The 15,177-nt window shown below is 48.3% G+C and overlaps 3 protein-coding genes; 2 read left to right on the top strand and 1 right to left on the bottom strand.

Annotated features, from left to right (window-relative positions):
* GSTUM_00000794001 (uncharacterized protein) overlaps nucleotides 1-10,635 on the top strand; it is a gene marked incomplete at its 5' end in the record, with an annotated part of 14,050 nt that extends 3,415 nt beyond the window's left edge. The window contains 14 exons of the mRNA XM_002838113.2: nucleotides 23-764; nucleotides 819-1,495; nucleotides 1,561-3,069; nucleotides 3,124-3,166; nucleotides 3,221-3,638; nucleotides 3,692-4,147; nucleotides 4,202-4,355; nucleotides 4,428-4,451; nucleotides 4,563-4,583; nucleotides 4,707-6,065; nucleotides 6,120-8,782; nucleotides 8,838-8,948; nucleotides 8,996-9,977; nucleotides 10,033-10,635. Coding sequence (XP_002838159.1) covers nucleotides 23-764; nucleotides 819-1,495; nucleotides 1,561-3,069; nucleotides 3,124-3,166; nucleotides 3,221-3,638; nucleotides 3,692-4,147; nucleotides 4,202-4,355; nucleotides 4,428-4,451; nucleotides 4,563-4,583; nucleotides 4,707-6,065; nucleotides 6,120-8,782; nucleotides 8,838-8,948; nucleotides 8,996-9,977; nucleotides 10,033-10,482 — 9,609 coding nt within the window. The 3' untranslated portion in view covers nucleotides 10,483-10,635.
* Nucleotides 10,636-10,958: 323 nt separating this feature from the next.
* On the bottom strand, nucleotides 10,959-12,577 carry GSTUM_00000795001 (uncharacterized protein; the record flags this gene model as incomplete). XM_002838114.2 has 4 exons in its annotated part: nucleotides 12,473-12,577; nucleotides 11,907-12,404; nucleotides 11,626-11,859; nucleotides 10,959-11,562 (listed from the first exon to the last, which is right to left on the bottom strand). Exons 1-4 carry the CDS (start codon nucleotides 12,523-12,525, stop codon nucleotides 10,959-10,961), a joined length of 1,389 nt encoding a protein of 462 aa, XP_002838160.1. The 5' UTR covers nucleotides 12,526-12,577.
* A 469-nt stretch (nucleotides 12,578-13,046) lies between these two features.
* GSTUM_00000796001 (uncharacterized protein) lies at nucleotides 13,047-14,496 on the top strand. XM_002838115.2 has 5 exons: nucleotides 13,047-13,304; nucleotides 13,341-13,360; nucleotides 13,420-14,088; nucleotides 14,145-14,198; nucleotides 14,259-14,496. The coding sequence occupies exons 1-4, from the start codon at nucleotides 13,100-13,102 to the stop codon at nucleotides 14,178-14,180; spliced, it is 930 nt and encodes a 309-aa protein (XP_002838161.1). The 5' UTR covers nucleotides 13,047-13,099; the 3' UTR covers nucleotides 14,181-14,198; nucleotides 14,259-14,496.
* Nucleotides 14,497-15,177: the final 681 nt, after the last annotated feature.

Below are 15,177 nucleotides of genomic sequence, written 5' to 3' on the forward strand. Positions count from 1 at the left end.
TACTTTTAACCCCCAAGGTTAGCGGCGCAGATTGGGCCTCGAGACAGGGGACTCTGAAATGCTGTTTTCCGATCTGGTAGGTTTTAGATACTCTTGGGAATCCTCTTTTTCCTTTATTGACTGTGCACAGCCTGCGAGTTGTGCGCCTACGCTTTCTGACGCATACGAAGCAATAGAACAAAAATTGGCGGCAGTTGGGACTTATGTCGAAAAATGGCTTAGATTCCAATCCTTGTGGGATTTGCAGTCGGAACAAGTCTACGATATCCTTGGAGATAATCTTGAACGATGGCTTCAATTGTTGACAGAAATTCGAAAAACCCGATCCACATTCGACACCTCAGATGTTAGTCAGTCATTCGGTAACCTTTCCGTAGATTACGAGCAAGTTCAGACGAAGGTCAACGCGAAATACGATCAATGGCAGCACGATATCCTTGTCAAGTTTGCCAATAAACTTGGGAATCGTATGAGGGAAGCTCACGCAGAAATTGGGAAAGCCCGACGTGACTTAGAGGGTCAATCTCTTGAGGCTTCATCTACGGCGCAGGCCGTATCTTTTATCACTATTGTGCAACAATGCAAGCGCAAGGTTAAGTCTTGGGCACCGGAAGTTGAGCTTTTCCGAAAGGGAGAAACTACCCTCTCTCGGCAGAGATACCAGTTCCAGCAAGACTGGCTATTTGTTGACCAGATTGACGGAGAATGGGCCGCTCTGAATGAAATATTGGCCCGTAAGAGCAAAATTGTGCAGGATCAAACTGGTGAGTACTTTGTTGATATTGGGGAATAATTGTTTTAATACTGACGACTTTTAGACGCCCTTCGAGCAAAGATTGTGGCAGAGGATACCGTTGTTACAGACAAGATTAAAAATATCGTTGGAGAGTGGAATGACCAAAAGCCTGTTTCGGGTACCATAGCTCCGGAGGAGGCATCGCAAACTTTGAGCGGCTTCGAGACAAGATTGACCCAACTCAAGTCCGAATCTGAGATGGTTTCGAAAGCTAAAGAAGCTTTGGATATCCCTGCGGGCCCGGAGAATATCCTGGTTTCAATCCTCGAGGAAGTCCAGGATTTCAAATCCGTTTGGTCTGCTCTTTCCACAATTTGGAAGAGTCTGAACGATCTGCGCGATACTCCTTGGTCCTCTGTTATTACTAGAAAGATTCGTCAAGGACTCGAGGGTTTGATTAACGTGACCAAGGAGATGCCTAGCCGGATGCGACAATATGCCGCTTTTGAGCACATTCAAAATGTGCTTCGCCAATTAGTCAAAGTTAACCCACTTTTGTCGGAGATGAAATCGGAGGCAGTTAGGGAGAGACATTGGGGTAAGATATTTAAGGCATTAAAGCCAGGACATCGACTATTTTTGTCCACCCTCAACCTAGGCACAGTTTGGGATCTCAATCTGGTTGCCAGTGAGCCCGTGATTCGTGACATTATTGCTCAGGCACAAGGAGAAATGGCCCTGGAGGAATTTTTGAAGCAGGTCTGTAGCTTCGAACCCTACATCCCCTGGACTAGCGATCTGATCTAGGCTAATAATTACTTTAGGTTCGGGAAACGTGGTCTAATTATGTGCTCGATCTCGTCAGTTATCAGAATAAATGTCGTTTGATACGTGGTTGGGATGATCTTTTTGCTAAATGTAGCGAAAATCTTAATTCGCTCCAAGCGATGAGGCATTCCCCATATTACAAGGAGTTTGAAGATGAGGCGTCCTCATGGGAAGACAAACTGAACAGAGTTCATGTCTTATTCGACATCTGGATTGATGTACAGCGCCAATGGGTTTATCTCGAAGGCGTCTTCACCGGGAACGCTGACATCAAGCACCTTTTACCTATCGAATCTTCCCGTTTCCAAAACATAAATTCCGAGTTTTTCACCGTTATGAAAAAGGTCTACAAGTCGCCTTACATTCTCGACGTTCTGAACATCTCTGGTGCCCAGAAGTCCCTGGAGCGTCTGGCAGAACTCCTCAATAAGATTCAGAAGGCGCTTGGCGAATACTTGGAGCGTGAGAGGGTTTCATTCCCTCGGTTTTATTTTGTCGGTGACGAGGATCTTCTTGAGATCATTGGAAACAGTAACGATACCTATCGTATCCAGAAACATTTCAAGAAGATGTTTGCAGGGCTTTCCGGTTTGACACTCAATGACGACGATTCCACCATCTTGGGGTTCACATCGAAGGAGGGCGAGGAAGTGAGATTGAAGAAAGAAATCTCCCTGATCAAGACACCAAAGATCAATGACTGGCTAACCGCTCTCGAAACCAACATGAAACTTACCCTGGCCGAACTTTTGGCAGAGGCTGTGCGGGATTTCGGGGATATTTTCGCCACGAAAGATCTAAACAAGGAAAAACTCTCCGAATATATTGCGCAATACCCGGCACAGATACTAGTCCTTGCAACCCAAGTAGTTTGGACAACAGTGGTGGATAAGGCTTTGGCTGGAGGCGGTGCAGGCCTACAGGACTTATATGGGCAGGAGGTTAAGGTGCTCGCACTACTTGCGGCAACGGTTTTGGGGGATCTCGGGCCTATCGAGAGAAAAAAATGCGAACATTTAATCACTGAATTTGTTCATCAACGCGACGTTATATTTAGACTTGTTAATTCCGGAGCAAATTCAACAGAAGATTACACATGGCTGCTCCAAATGAGATATCATTACCAAGATGAAGGAGAGTATCTGAGTAGACTAAAGATCAGAATGGCAAATGCTGAGCTGGAATACGGATTCGAGTATCTTGGTGTGGCTGAGCGTCTTGTGCGCACACCGCTGACTGATAGGTGCTTCTTGACATTGACCCAAGCCTTGTGCCAAAGGCTCGGAGGATCTCCGTACGGCCCAGCAGGAACTGGCAAAACTGAATCGGTCAAGGCACTCGGTGTTCAACTTGGTCGGTTCACCTTGGTATTTTGTTGTGATGACACCTTCGATTTCCAGGCGATGGGGAGGATCTTCTTGGGGATCTGTCAGGTCGGAGCATGGGGCTGTTTCGACGAGTTTAACCGTCTGGAGGAGAGAATATTGTCCGCTGTGTCGCAACAAGTTCAAAACATCCAGCTTGGATTAAAGAAAGCTATTGAGGACTCTAACGCGCAGATAGAATTGGTTGGCAGACAGCTCAAGGTGCATCAAAATACAGGTGTGGATACCCATACATCTCAGATGGAACTCCGGTGTTAACCCAGACACTTAGGCATCTTTATCACCATGAATCCTGGTTATGCAGGCCGCTCGAATTTGCCGGACAATCTTAAGAAACTCTTCCGAAGTGTTGCCATGTCGAAGCCTGATAAAGAGCTTATTGCCGAAGTTATGCTTTACTCGCAAGGATTTAACCAGGCGAAGCAGCTTTCCAAGCAGACAGTACCATTTTTCGACCGTTGTGCTTCACGACTTTCAAAACAGGCGCATTATGATTTTGGGTTGCGCGCACTGAAGAGTGTGCTCGTTAGCTCTGGAGGATTAAAGAGAGCGAGGCTGGTAAACGACGGCGTTGATTTAGACGGGGAAAAGATATCGGGCTCCGACTGGGAGGCACAGATTATTGTGCAGAGTCTGAGAGAAACTATAGCCCCGAAATTGATTCGGAGCGATGTAGAGATTATGAGGGAGTAAGTTCAAATCCTATGTTAAACCATGTTTCGTCTCTAATGTAATCCCTTAGAATTGAAGAAGAGTCGTTCCCGGGAATCCAGTACGTGCCCGGAAATCTAGGTAAACTGGAGGAAGTAATAAGAAAGATTGCCACCGAACAAAATCTTGTTTTGACAGATACCTGGATGACCAAGGTTTTGCAGCTATACCAAATTCAAACTATTCACCATGGTGTGATGATGGTTGGAAACTCTGGTTCGGGAAAATCTGGTGCCTGGAAAGTGTTACTTCAGGCTTTGCAGCAAGTTGAGAGCCAAGAAGGCGTTTATCACATAATTGACTCGAAGGTTATGTCGAAGGAGGCTTTATACGGAAGTCTCGATTCGACAACGAGAGAATGGACCGATGGACTTTTTACTAGTATTTTGAGGAAAATCGTCGACAATCTACGTGGTGAAGATTCAAAGAGGCATTGGATTGTTTTTGATGGTGATGTTGATCCGGAGTGGGTTGAGAACTTGAACAGGTATTTACCTTTACCCCTATCCGTGGTTAGGTATTAACTAACAATATCATGTAGTGTTTTAGATGATAACAAGCTACTCACCTTGCCAAACGGAGAACGTCTTAACCTCCCCCCGAACGTTCGCATCATGTTTGAGGTTGAGACATTGAAATATGCTACCTTAGCCACAGTCAGCCGATGTGGTATGGTTTGGTTCAGTGAAGATACAGTCACCTCAAAAATGATGGTTACCCATTACCTCGAGTCTCTTCGGACAGTTATATTTGAGGATCTCGATGAGGATAATACTATCAGCTCTGGGCAGGTCTCGGTTAAGGCGCTTTCAACTCAATCTCACATGGCAGAACTTCTCGGTCAACTTCTTGACAATGACAATTTTATGGTGGAAACCCTTGCGGAAGCCAGAAAGTACAAGCATATCATGGAATTTACAGAAGTTCGAGTTCTAAACACACTCTTCTCGTTGCTCAATAAGATATGCCGGACCATGATCGAATACAACATTCAACACGCCGACTTCCCGCTTGAAGATGAGCAAGTCGAAGCGTACGTTTCGAAGAAATTACTTTTGGCGTTGGTCTGGAGCTTTACGGGAGACTGTCCTTTGATAGACCGACAATGCTTTGGGCACTATGTGTGCGGCTTAGCGACAATTGAGCTTCCGCCTTTGACCGGAGGAGGCGCTATTATTGACTTCGATGTTTCTCTACCCAAAGCAGAATGGACACCATGGCAAGACCAAGTACCTTCGATTGAAATCAATACTCACTCTGTCACCCAGACCGATCTCGTCATCCCCACTCTGGACACCGTTCGACACGAAGACGTCTTATACTCGTGGCTGGCAGAACACAAACCACTACTCTTGTGTGGGCCTCCAGGTTCCGGTAAAACCATGACATTGTTTAGCGCTCTAAGAAAGCTTCCAAACATGGAAGTCGTTGGGTTAAATTTTTCCAGCGCTACCACACCAGACCTTCTCATCAAGACATTTGAGCAATATTGCGAGTATAAGAAGACGCTGAACGGAGTGATGCTCTCCCCTACCCAAATCGGGCGCTGGCTAGTGCTATTCTGTGACGAGATTAACTTGCCAGCACCAGACAAGTACGGGACACAGCGCGCTATATCATTCCTAAGACAATTGGTAGAACAAAACGGTTTCTGGAGGACCTCCGACAAAACTTGGGTCACCTTAGACCGCATCCAGTTCGTAGGAGCGTGTAATCCCCCCACCGACGCTGGCCGTACACCCATGGGAGCTCGTTTCCTTCGGCACGCACCACTCATCATGGTCGATTATCCTGGTGAGCTGTCGTTGACACAAATTTATGGAACCTTTAATAGTGCTGTCTTGAAGATTATTCCCACCCTTCGGGGATACTCGGGGCCCCTTACGAAAGCGATGGTTCAATTCTACTTAGAGTCACAACAGAGATTTACCCCGAAGATTCAACCGCACTATGTTTACTCCCCCAGAGAGCTTACGAGATGGGTTAGGGGTTTGTACGAGGCCTTGAGGCCATTGGAAACTCTCTCAGTTGAAGGGCTGGTCAGGATATGGGCTCATGAAGCACTGCGGTTGTTCGAAGATCGTCTCGTCGGAGAAGATGAGAGACAATGGACCGCAGGTGCGACCAAGAGAATTGCCCTTCAGCATTTCCCTGGCATTGACGAAAGGAAGGCGCTGGGTGGGCCAATACTGTTTTCGAATTGGTTATCCAAGAACTACGTTCCTGTGGAGAGAGAACAATTAAGAGATTTCGCGAAGGCACGTCTAAAGACTTTCTGTGAGGAGGAAGTGGATGTGCCGTTGATCCTCTTCAACGATGTACTTGAACATGTATTGCGCATTGACAGGGTCTTCAGACAACCACAGGGGCATTTGATTCTTATCGGTGTCAGTGGAAGTGGAAAGGTACGTTTATATCTCCCTCATTGTTCTTTTTATCTTTCTAACCGGAGTTCTCAGACTACTTTATCTCGATTTGTGGCCTGGATGAATGGGCTCAAAGTCTTCCAGATTAAAGTTCATGGCAAATATTCCGCAGAAGACTTCGACGAGGATCTTCGGGATGTTCTCCGGCGGTGCGGCTGCAAAGGGGAGAAAATATGTTTTATCATGGATGAGTCTAACGTCCTCGATTCTGGTTTCCTGGAACGCATGAATACCTTGCTAGCAAATGCGGAGGTTCCCGGCCTTTTCGAGGGAGACGAATTCGCAACTTTGATGACTGCCTGTAAGGAAGGTGCTCAGCGACAAGGATTACTTCTAGATTCTCAAGAGGAGTTGTACAAATGGTTCACTCAACAGATCGTCAAGAATCTGCATGTCGTCTTCACCATGAATCCCCCAGAGGACGGTCTATCATCTAAGGCAGCAACATCCCCAGCATTATTCAATCGTTGCGTTCTTAACTGGTTTGGAGATTGGTCGGACCAGGCTTTCTTCCAAGTTGGGATGGAATTAACACAATCTCTTGATCTCGACAGAGCAACCTACAGGGCGCCCGATAGTATTCCGGTGGCCTATAGAGAACTTTCACTGCCGCCTTCCCATCGCGAGGCAGTTGTCAATGCGATGGTTTATATCCATTACTCGCTTCACCGCTTCAACGCCAAACTCCAGAAGCAACAAAACAGGACAACATATCTAACACCCCGACATTTCCTTGACTTCGTTGCTCAGTATGTTAAACTTTATAACGAGAAACGCGAGGATCTTGAGGAGCAACAGCGACACTTGAATGTTGGATTGGAGAAATTAAAGGATACGGTCGACAAGGTGCGGGAGCTCCGAACAAGCTTGGCCGAAAAACAAGGACAACTCGAGAGAAAGAGCGCCGAGGCGAACGAAAAACTCCGAAGAATGGTCGCCGATCAGCAGGAAACCGAACAAAAACGAGCTGCCTCTCTACAAGTTCAAGCAGAGTTGGAAGTCCAGGAGAAGGTAGTTGCCCAGCGAAGGGAAGTTGTGTTGAGTGATCTTGCAAAGGCCGAGCCAGCTGTCATTGAAGCCCAAAGGAGTGTCGGAAATATTAAGAAAACCCACTTGAACGAAGTCAGGGTCATGGGGAAGCCTCCACTTGCTGTTCGACTCGCTATGGAGTCTGTTTGCACGTTGTTGGGTCATAAGGTGGATGCATGGTCAACAGTACAATCTATCGTGGGACGTTCAGATTTCGTCTCGAGCATCATCAACTTTGACAACGAGAAGCAGATGACCAAGAGTCTTCGACTTAAGATGCAAAAGGATTACCTGTCTTCGCCGAGTTATAACCCAGAAGCGATGAATAGGGCAAGCAAAGCATGTGCGCCATTAGCTCAATGGGTAGAAGCACAGGTCAACTACGCCGAGATTCTTGATCGGGTAGGGCCTTTGAGGGACGAGGTTGATCAGTTGGAAGAGCAAGCCAAACAGACAAAAGCACAAGCACAGGCAATGCAAGATACGATCCAAGAGCTTGAGCGGAGCATTGCTCGATACAAAGACGAATATGCAGCCCTTATTAGCGAAACTCAGGCTCTCAAAACTGAGATGTCTCGTGTCCAGTCAAAAGTTGACCGCAGTGTTAAGCTTTTGGATAGTTTGTCTTCTGAGAAAACTCGTTGGGAGTATGGCAGCAAGTCCTTTGAAACACAAATAGGGACGTTGATTGGAGACGTTATTGTGTCTGCGGCATTCCTAGCATATGGTGGGCTCTATGATCAACAGTATCGCAAATCGATGGCAGACGACTGGCTCAACCATCTCTCGTTATCCGGTATTCAGTATAAGGAACATAATCCTGTTACAGAATATTTATCAACTGCCGACGAGAGACTTGTGTGGCAAGAGAACGGGTTGCCAGTGGATGACCTTTGCACCGAGAATGCGATTGTCCTCAAGAGATTCAACCGTTATCCTCTCATTATCGACCCTTCTGGCCGAGTCACAGACTTCCTGGCAAACGAGAGCAAAGAGCGGCGTCTTACCATCACAAGTTTCCTGGACGACTCATTTACCAAGCAGTTAGAGAGCTCACTCCGTTTCGGAAATCCTATTCTTATCCAGGACGCGGAGCATTTAGACCCCATTCTCAATCACGTCTTGAACAAGGAATACCAGAAAACCGGAGGTCGGGTATTGATTCAGCTCGGAAAACAGGAAATCGATTTCTCGCCTGCTTTCAAGTTATATTTGTCCACTCGTGATCCGTCGGCATCCTTCGCCCCCGATATCTGCAGTCGTACTACCTTTGTCAATTTTACTGTTACCCAGAGTAGCTTACAGACCCAGTCTTTGAACCAGGCACTGAAGTTCGAGAGACCGGATGTCGACCGACGCAGGACGAACTTGATGAAGCTCCAAGGCGAGTTCAAACTACATCTTCGGCAACTCGAGAAGCGTCTTTTGCAAGCGTTAAACGAATCCCGGGGGAATATTTTGGATGATGATCGGGTCATCGACACCCTTGAGACCCTGAAGACCGAGGCCGCAGAGGTGTCACGCAAGATGGCAGAAACAGATGGTGTAATGACCGAGGTAGAAACAATCACCCTCCAGTATCAAGTAATTGCCCGTGCATGCAGTGCTGTCTTTGCGGTCCTTGAACAACTCCATCACCTAAACCACTTCTACCAGTTCTCGCTCCAGTAAGTTGCCTAACCCACCCCCTTTAACCTGGCAACAAACCAACCAAATATTTAGGTATTTCCTCGGCATCTTCCATTCCGTCCTACACGACAGCAAGCGTTTACAAGCTGAGACGGATTACAACGCTCGTATTCAAATAATTCTCCATGACCTTTTCGTTACTACGTGAGTTTAATAGGTATCTCCTGTATTATCCTACTGATCTTCTATAGTTATCAACGTACTGCCTTGGGATTGCTCCAGAAAGACCGCGTGACCCTGGCAATGCTTCTGGCCCAGGCGTCTCCATCCAAGATGGATAAATCCTTGATTGACCGCATCTTAGATGATGGCCTTCCGGGTGTAGACGCTTCGACCGAGGTGGACAGGAGGGATGAAGTCATTCGGCGAGCTTCGACACTTCCAATCTTCAAGAATTACATTGAGGATATCACCGCCGAAGGGTGGGGGAAGTTCTTTCAGGAGGAGACTGCTGAGAGCTTTGTTCCTGTCGTTTGGGACGGGAAGCTACCCGATCTTGACCAAGAGTTAAACAAACTTCTGCTTGTCAAACTTGGCAGAGTGGACCGCTTTGTTCCATCTGCGGAGAAGTTTGTAGGCGCTGTCTTTGGAAAGGACGTTCTGGATGCTGCTGGAGACCTCCGCCAGGTTGTGGCTCAGGTATCTGCAACCACCCCCATTGCCCTCGCCTCCTCACCTGGTTTCGATGCAAGTTACAAAGTGGATGGTCTGGTGGAGCAGCTTAGGGTTAGCTGCACCAATATTGCCATGGGCTCAAACGAAGGTTTGGCAACTGCAGACAAGGCGGTCAGCAATGCCGCTTCGGCTGGGACTTGGGTCTTGGTCAAGAACGTGCATCTTACTCCTGCATGGTTACAATCGTTAGAGAAGAGGCTTGATGCATTACGACCCCATCCTAACTTCAGGCTGTTCCTCTCTATGGAGTCTTCGCCTAAAATCCCCATCAATCTGCTACGTGCTTCACGCGTACTCATGTACGAACAACCTGCCGGGGTTCGTGCCAACATGAAGGATTCACTTTCAACGCTGTCGACACGTCCAGCCAAACAACAGCCTACCGAGAAGGCAAGGGTGTATCTTCTTCTCTCCTTCCTACACGCGGTTGTTCAGGAGAGACTACGCTACGTTCCTAACCTAGGGTGGAAAGAATGGTGGGAGTTCAATGATAGTGATGTAAGTCGCTCGCCCTTGTTTATTGCACTGAGGAGTACACTAAGTCTTGGGATAGTATGAGTGCTCGGCCTATATTATCGATACTTGGATTGATCACGTTTCTGGTGGCCGCACGAATGTTGCTCCAACCAAGCTTCCTTGGGGCATGATTCGTACTCTTATTACGGAGACTTATGGCGGTAAAATCGATGACGAGGGTGATTTCCAGCGTTTGGCGGAGCTAGTCAAATCCGTGTTCACCCCTGACGCTTTCAATTCTGACTTCAAATTGGTTGACACCGACCAGCCTCTCTGCGTCCCTGAAGGTATCGGAATGCCAGACTTCATGCAATGGGTCAACGCGCTTCCAGAGAGAGAACCACCAACATACCTCGGCTTACCAGCAAATGCAGAGAAGCTACTGCTTGTGGGACACGGAAAGGGGATGATCAAGAATTTAGGAACTATAACGGATATGCTGGAGGAAGGAGAACGGGTTGTGGCAGAGGTAGCGAATGCTGCTTAGTTATTTCTTTTCGTATTTGCTATTCCTTTATTTTAGGCGTTTTAACATCGAGAGTTTTTATTTGGGAAATTTGTTGTATTAGGCAATATATCTTTTCTCTTATTTTTTGGTCTAGACGCGCAATACTCTAGCTATCAACACTATATTCTCATATCTGTACCGGGAATCTATGTTCTGTCGTTCACCAATTTGTTTACCCAGCGTCCTCATTCCCACCTTAAACTAACATCCCCGAATAGTGTTACATTCCGACATCTCACATCTCTACAAATAGCCTCCCAATGAATCATTTTACGCTCATCCCGGCTATGAGCTGAAGCCCTCGCTACCTTTTTTCAACCTGAAGCTACTCAATGTCCACTGTGAAAGAGCAAGGCAACCATGTAGAAATGAGAAAAGGGAGAGAGGAAGAGAAAAAAGAGAACCACACTTTCCATACTATACACGCATTACTAAAACATAAGATATCCTGTCATCTATCTCCTAGATCTTAAAGCCCTGATCCCATCCTTAGAATCCACAATCCTCCCACTAACGTCCTTCAGCGCATCATTGAACTCTCTCAACGTCCTATTCAACCTCCTAGCGTCCTGCCGACCTCCAACCCCACCCGTGAGCGCTGTGAGATTTTCTCCACCGATACTACCCATGGTGGCCTGTTCCTCAACACTACGCAGCGAGAGTTCCACCTCCTGCACACTCTCTAGGAACAGATCCAACTTCTGGTCCATCTTTGCGATCTGCGTGTCGAAGTAGTTTATCATCGGCTTATTGCTCGTGATGTCGTTCTCGCGCATGGGTTGGTTGTGCTGCTGCGCGATGTACTGGCTGCGCTGGGCGGGTAGCACACGGAAAAGGTCAACGTTGCGGATGGATAGGGTTGCGGCTGCATCGTCTTCGTTATGGTGTTGACGCGCGGTGCTCAGTGCTGCGTCGTCAGCGGCGAGGAAGGACTTGGTGGTTGCGAGCTTGTGGGTTAGAACTGCGGTGTCTGAGGGAATAGAGTCGATGGTTGCGCGGTGGCCAGGGAAGTGGGCTGTTAGCTCTGTGGCGATGCGGATTTGCTCTTGGATCTCTTGTCTGGAGTGCAAGGTATGTGAGTGGGGGAGGTCTATAATCAGACGATCTGGAACGAAGTCTTACTCAATGCCCTCTAGAATTCTCTGAACCTCTGCATGGCAGTCTCCGAATCTGGTAGTTGGTATAAGTTTTGAAGCATCAATGGTGGCTGCTGGAACTGTGTTCTGCTGCTGTTGTGATTGCTGCTGCGGTTGTGTGGTACTAGGAGTAGTCCCACCGAATAATCCACCAGGCCTTGGAGTTGCCGTGCTACCAAATGCACCGGTGCCAGAAGTGGTTGCTGCAGAAGGGCCAGTACTATAAACGTGAGCCGAGAAATTTCTAGAATATGGGATGCGACATACAATAAAGGCTTAGGAGGCGGCTGCGAAGTTCCCCCACCAAACAATCCCCCTCCAGTAGCGGGCGCAGAAGCTGATGCCGCTGTTCCAGCTCCAAAGAGTCCTCCGGCGGGCTGGGCTGAGGTAGCTGCTTGAGTAGCACCACCAAATAGTCCCCCTGTGGGCGCGACTCCGGTGGTAGGGGTAGTTGTTGAGGGAGTTCCAAACAGACCGCCGCTTGCGGGGGCAGGAGTGGCGGCAGGAGTTAGAGCACCACCAAATAATCCCCCCCCCCCCCCTCCCCCTCCTCCACTTGTGGCCGGAGTTGCAGCTCCACCGGAAATACCGCAACCAGTACCTATTGCTGGGGTTTGCGCTTGCGCCTGTCCGCCGCCAAACAATCCACCAGGGGCAGGGGCAGCTGGCTGCGACGCGCCGCCAAGGGGGCCTCCACTACTACCGCTAGTTGTGGTTGTTGAGCCAAATAGTGGAGTTTGTGGCTGCTGCTGTTGTTGTCCACCGCTGAACGACGCGAGTTACATATTGTTAGCATTTCTCTAAAGCTTGCGAAAGATGCGGAAGGCTATTACAAAAGTGATGGGGTTCCAGAGGTGGGTGTATTTATTCGCCCGAAGAGAGACATAAGAGGTGAGGGTCTTATCTGGCGATTTGAAGTGGTGTGAGTTGAACACTGGTGGAAGGGATAGATTCAATGAATGAAAGGGTCTTTGGATGTTGTTGTTATACTGAGCAGTACCGCCAAGACCTGCTATCTCATCTCGTAAGAATGTAAGATCTGATAACAGTGATGGTAGATGCAGAGGGGGAAATTTCTGAGCATGCACGTGATATATGATGAGATGTGCACTTGGGTGTATTTGTGAGCACATTGTCAGTGAGGGCCAAGAAAAAAAGCTCGGCACCCCCGCTGGCAATTTCTGATTATCCATATCTTCTCCCTCAGACTTTCAACATTCACAACGCGCTCGAGCGTAGATCGAGGGGATGCTAGTTAGATGGACTAAGGCAGTTGAGGCTCAACTCCAACGGTTCAGGAAATTGGAGGCAGGGATGTGATGTTCGGAAAAGTGGCTAATGAGGGGAGTTACCCGCTCTACCTCGCCCCGGCTTCCACTAAACCACATCAACACACCAATCACCACAACTATTCGAACCCAATTACTCGACACAATTTACCCCTTTAAAAGAAATCAATAATGGACCAAGATGAAGACGCATACCTCTACGGAGATGATCCAGCAGCAACGGAGGAGACTTCCATTAGCAGTGCGACTCTCCAGCAAGCTCCAAATTCCCCTCCCACCGCACTACCTGAAAACCTCCCTGAGCACTCTGAAGGAGATACACCAATGGCAGATAGCGCTCCCGAGCGTGCTGCTAAGGAAGGCGACCTAGAAGAAGGTGAAGAGGAAGAGGAAGAAGTAGAGGAAGAAGTAGAAGTCGACGACAGCGAAGATGTGCCTACAAACACACAATTCTAACTTGGAATTCCTCAAATAGCTGACTTGTGACCCAGGAAATTGAATTCGTAATTGAGCGAAAAGACGGTACTCGACCGGAGCCGCCCCCTCAACCATCTCGCTACAACCAAGTCCGCATGGCCCCCACCCGCCCCATCCCAGAATCCTCCAGCTCCGCAAAAGCCACAACGCCCCAACCATCAACCAGCACAACACCACATCCCCCAACCGGTCCCGCATCCTCCCAACACCCTCACCCTCCGACAAGCTCTTCTTCAAAACTAGACCTGAATGGGAACCCAGCTTACCACGGAACGCCGATAAAGTCCATTTCCTTGGACTCCGACACGCTCCTACCCTCCGACAAACCGTGGCGTAAGCCCGGGGCTGACGTGACGGATTACTTCAACTACGGCTTCGACGAGTTTACCTGGACAGCATATTGTCAGAAGCAAGAGTCCATGCGGGAGGAATTCGATCCGAGGAAGATGATGGAGCAGATGATGTTACTCTCAGGTATGACTGGGGGATTGGGAATGCCAGGGATTGTTGTTGACCCGTCTGCTGTTAATGTTGGTGTTGGGGGGATGGACATGAATACTGCAGCGGCTATGATGGCTTTCAATCCCACTGGAGGGGGAGGCAGCAGCGCCACCGGCGGGGCACCGACAACAGCAGTCGGTACAAGTGCCGGTGGGACGGATATGAGTATGGTTAGTGGGATGGTTGACCCGTCCATGTACGGGGCTGGTCCGATGGGTGGGGGATACGATGACAGGAGCGGCGCCGCTGCCGGGGCGTACGGAATGGCGGCTGATCCGAGGAGAGCTGGGATGTAAGGCTTTTAACCTCCTGGGTCGATGCTCGTGGGCTAGGCTAATCTCTCTCTCACCAGGCCACCCCAAGGACCGCAGCAGGCGATGGGTGCATACGGCTACGACCAGAGTATGATGCAACAGCAGCAGCAGCAACAACAAAATGTTAGGGGTGCCTATGCGCGTGGGGGTAGAGGCAGAAGGGGATGGTAATTAATTACGAATTCCATATGTTACTTATCGTATTCTTTTTATCCAATGTAAATACCTCCAGTTGTTCTTGAGTGTAATCTTGTGTATTATTATTCTTTTCTCGTTCTTTTTTAACATTCTTCCTCGAACACCCAAACCGGACGTCAGATTCCCATTCAGCTTTTACGTAACCGGTTCAAACCCGAGAGATGCTAGCTCCAAAAGTATTTGGGCCCGATCTTTTTGAGAACCTATGATGGGAGGGCAAAGCGAACCCGAAGGGTTTGAAAGCTAATGTAGGGAGCAATTGCTTTGCTGAACAAGTTCCATTGCTATGATACTGTAGCACTATGCACGACAAAATGCAGCGAAAGAAGGAAGGTTAGGTCAGTAGGATCCAGGGATAATCCTGCTAGGTGGAGAATGGCAGATAAAGTTCTCTAACCTCGCTATCCACACCAGTACTAACGAAATACTAGATCGGGTCGGCGGGGCAACAGAGGAGGGAGGATAAGAGCTAGAAACGCTGCAACATCAACCAGGGCATCCGAGATCAGAAATAAATCCACGCATTAATAGTTGCCATTAGAGGTCAATTGTACGAAGCGGGGAGAAAGTAAAGACTCGGGAATATAGAGAGGTATGCTCGCCAATTCCTAAAGTATCTGTTTATTGATAATTGGCTTGGGGCTGGTCATACCATATGTTAGCGGCTCCTTCCTGTAGTGAGATATTATGGGGGCAATAAGCTGTGTCGGCTATACCGGATAAGAATTGCTTTCTAGTGCCAAGTGGTTTTCCTATATC

This window comes from Tuber melanosporum, assembly GCF_000151645.1.
Source record: "Tuber melanosporum whole genome shotgun sequence assembly, scaffold_223, strain Mel28".
Taxonomy (NCBI): Eukaryota; Fungi; Ascomycota; class Pezizomycetes; order Pezizales; family Tuberaceae; genus Tuber; species Tuber melanosporum.

Bases quoted from the DNA above. Each gene is read 5' to 3' on its own strand.
- GSTUM_00000796001 (XM_002838115.2), top strand. From the start codon at position 13,100: ATGGACCAAGATGAAGACGCATACCTCTACGGAGATGATCCAGCAGCA. The intron at 13,361-13,419 runs GTGCCTACAAAC...CTTGTGACCCAG, and splicing joins AAGTCGACGACAGCGAAGAT to GAAATTGAATTCGTAATTGA. The intron at 14,089-14,144 runs GTTGACCCGTCC...CGATGACAGGAG, and splicing joins TGAGTATGGTTAGTGGGATG to CGGCGCCGCTGCCGGGGCGT.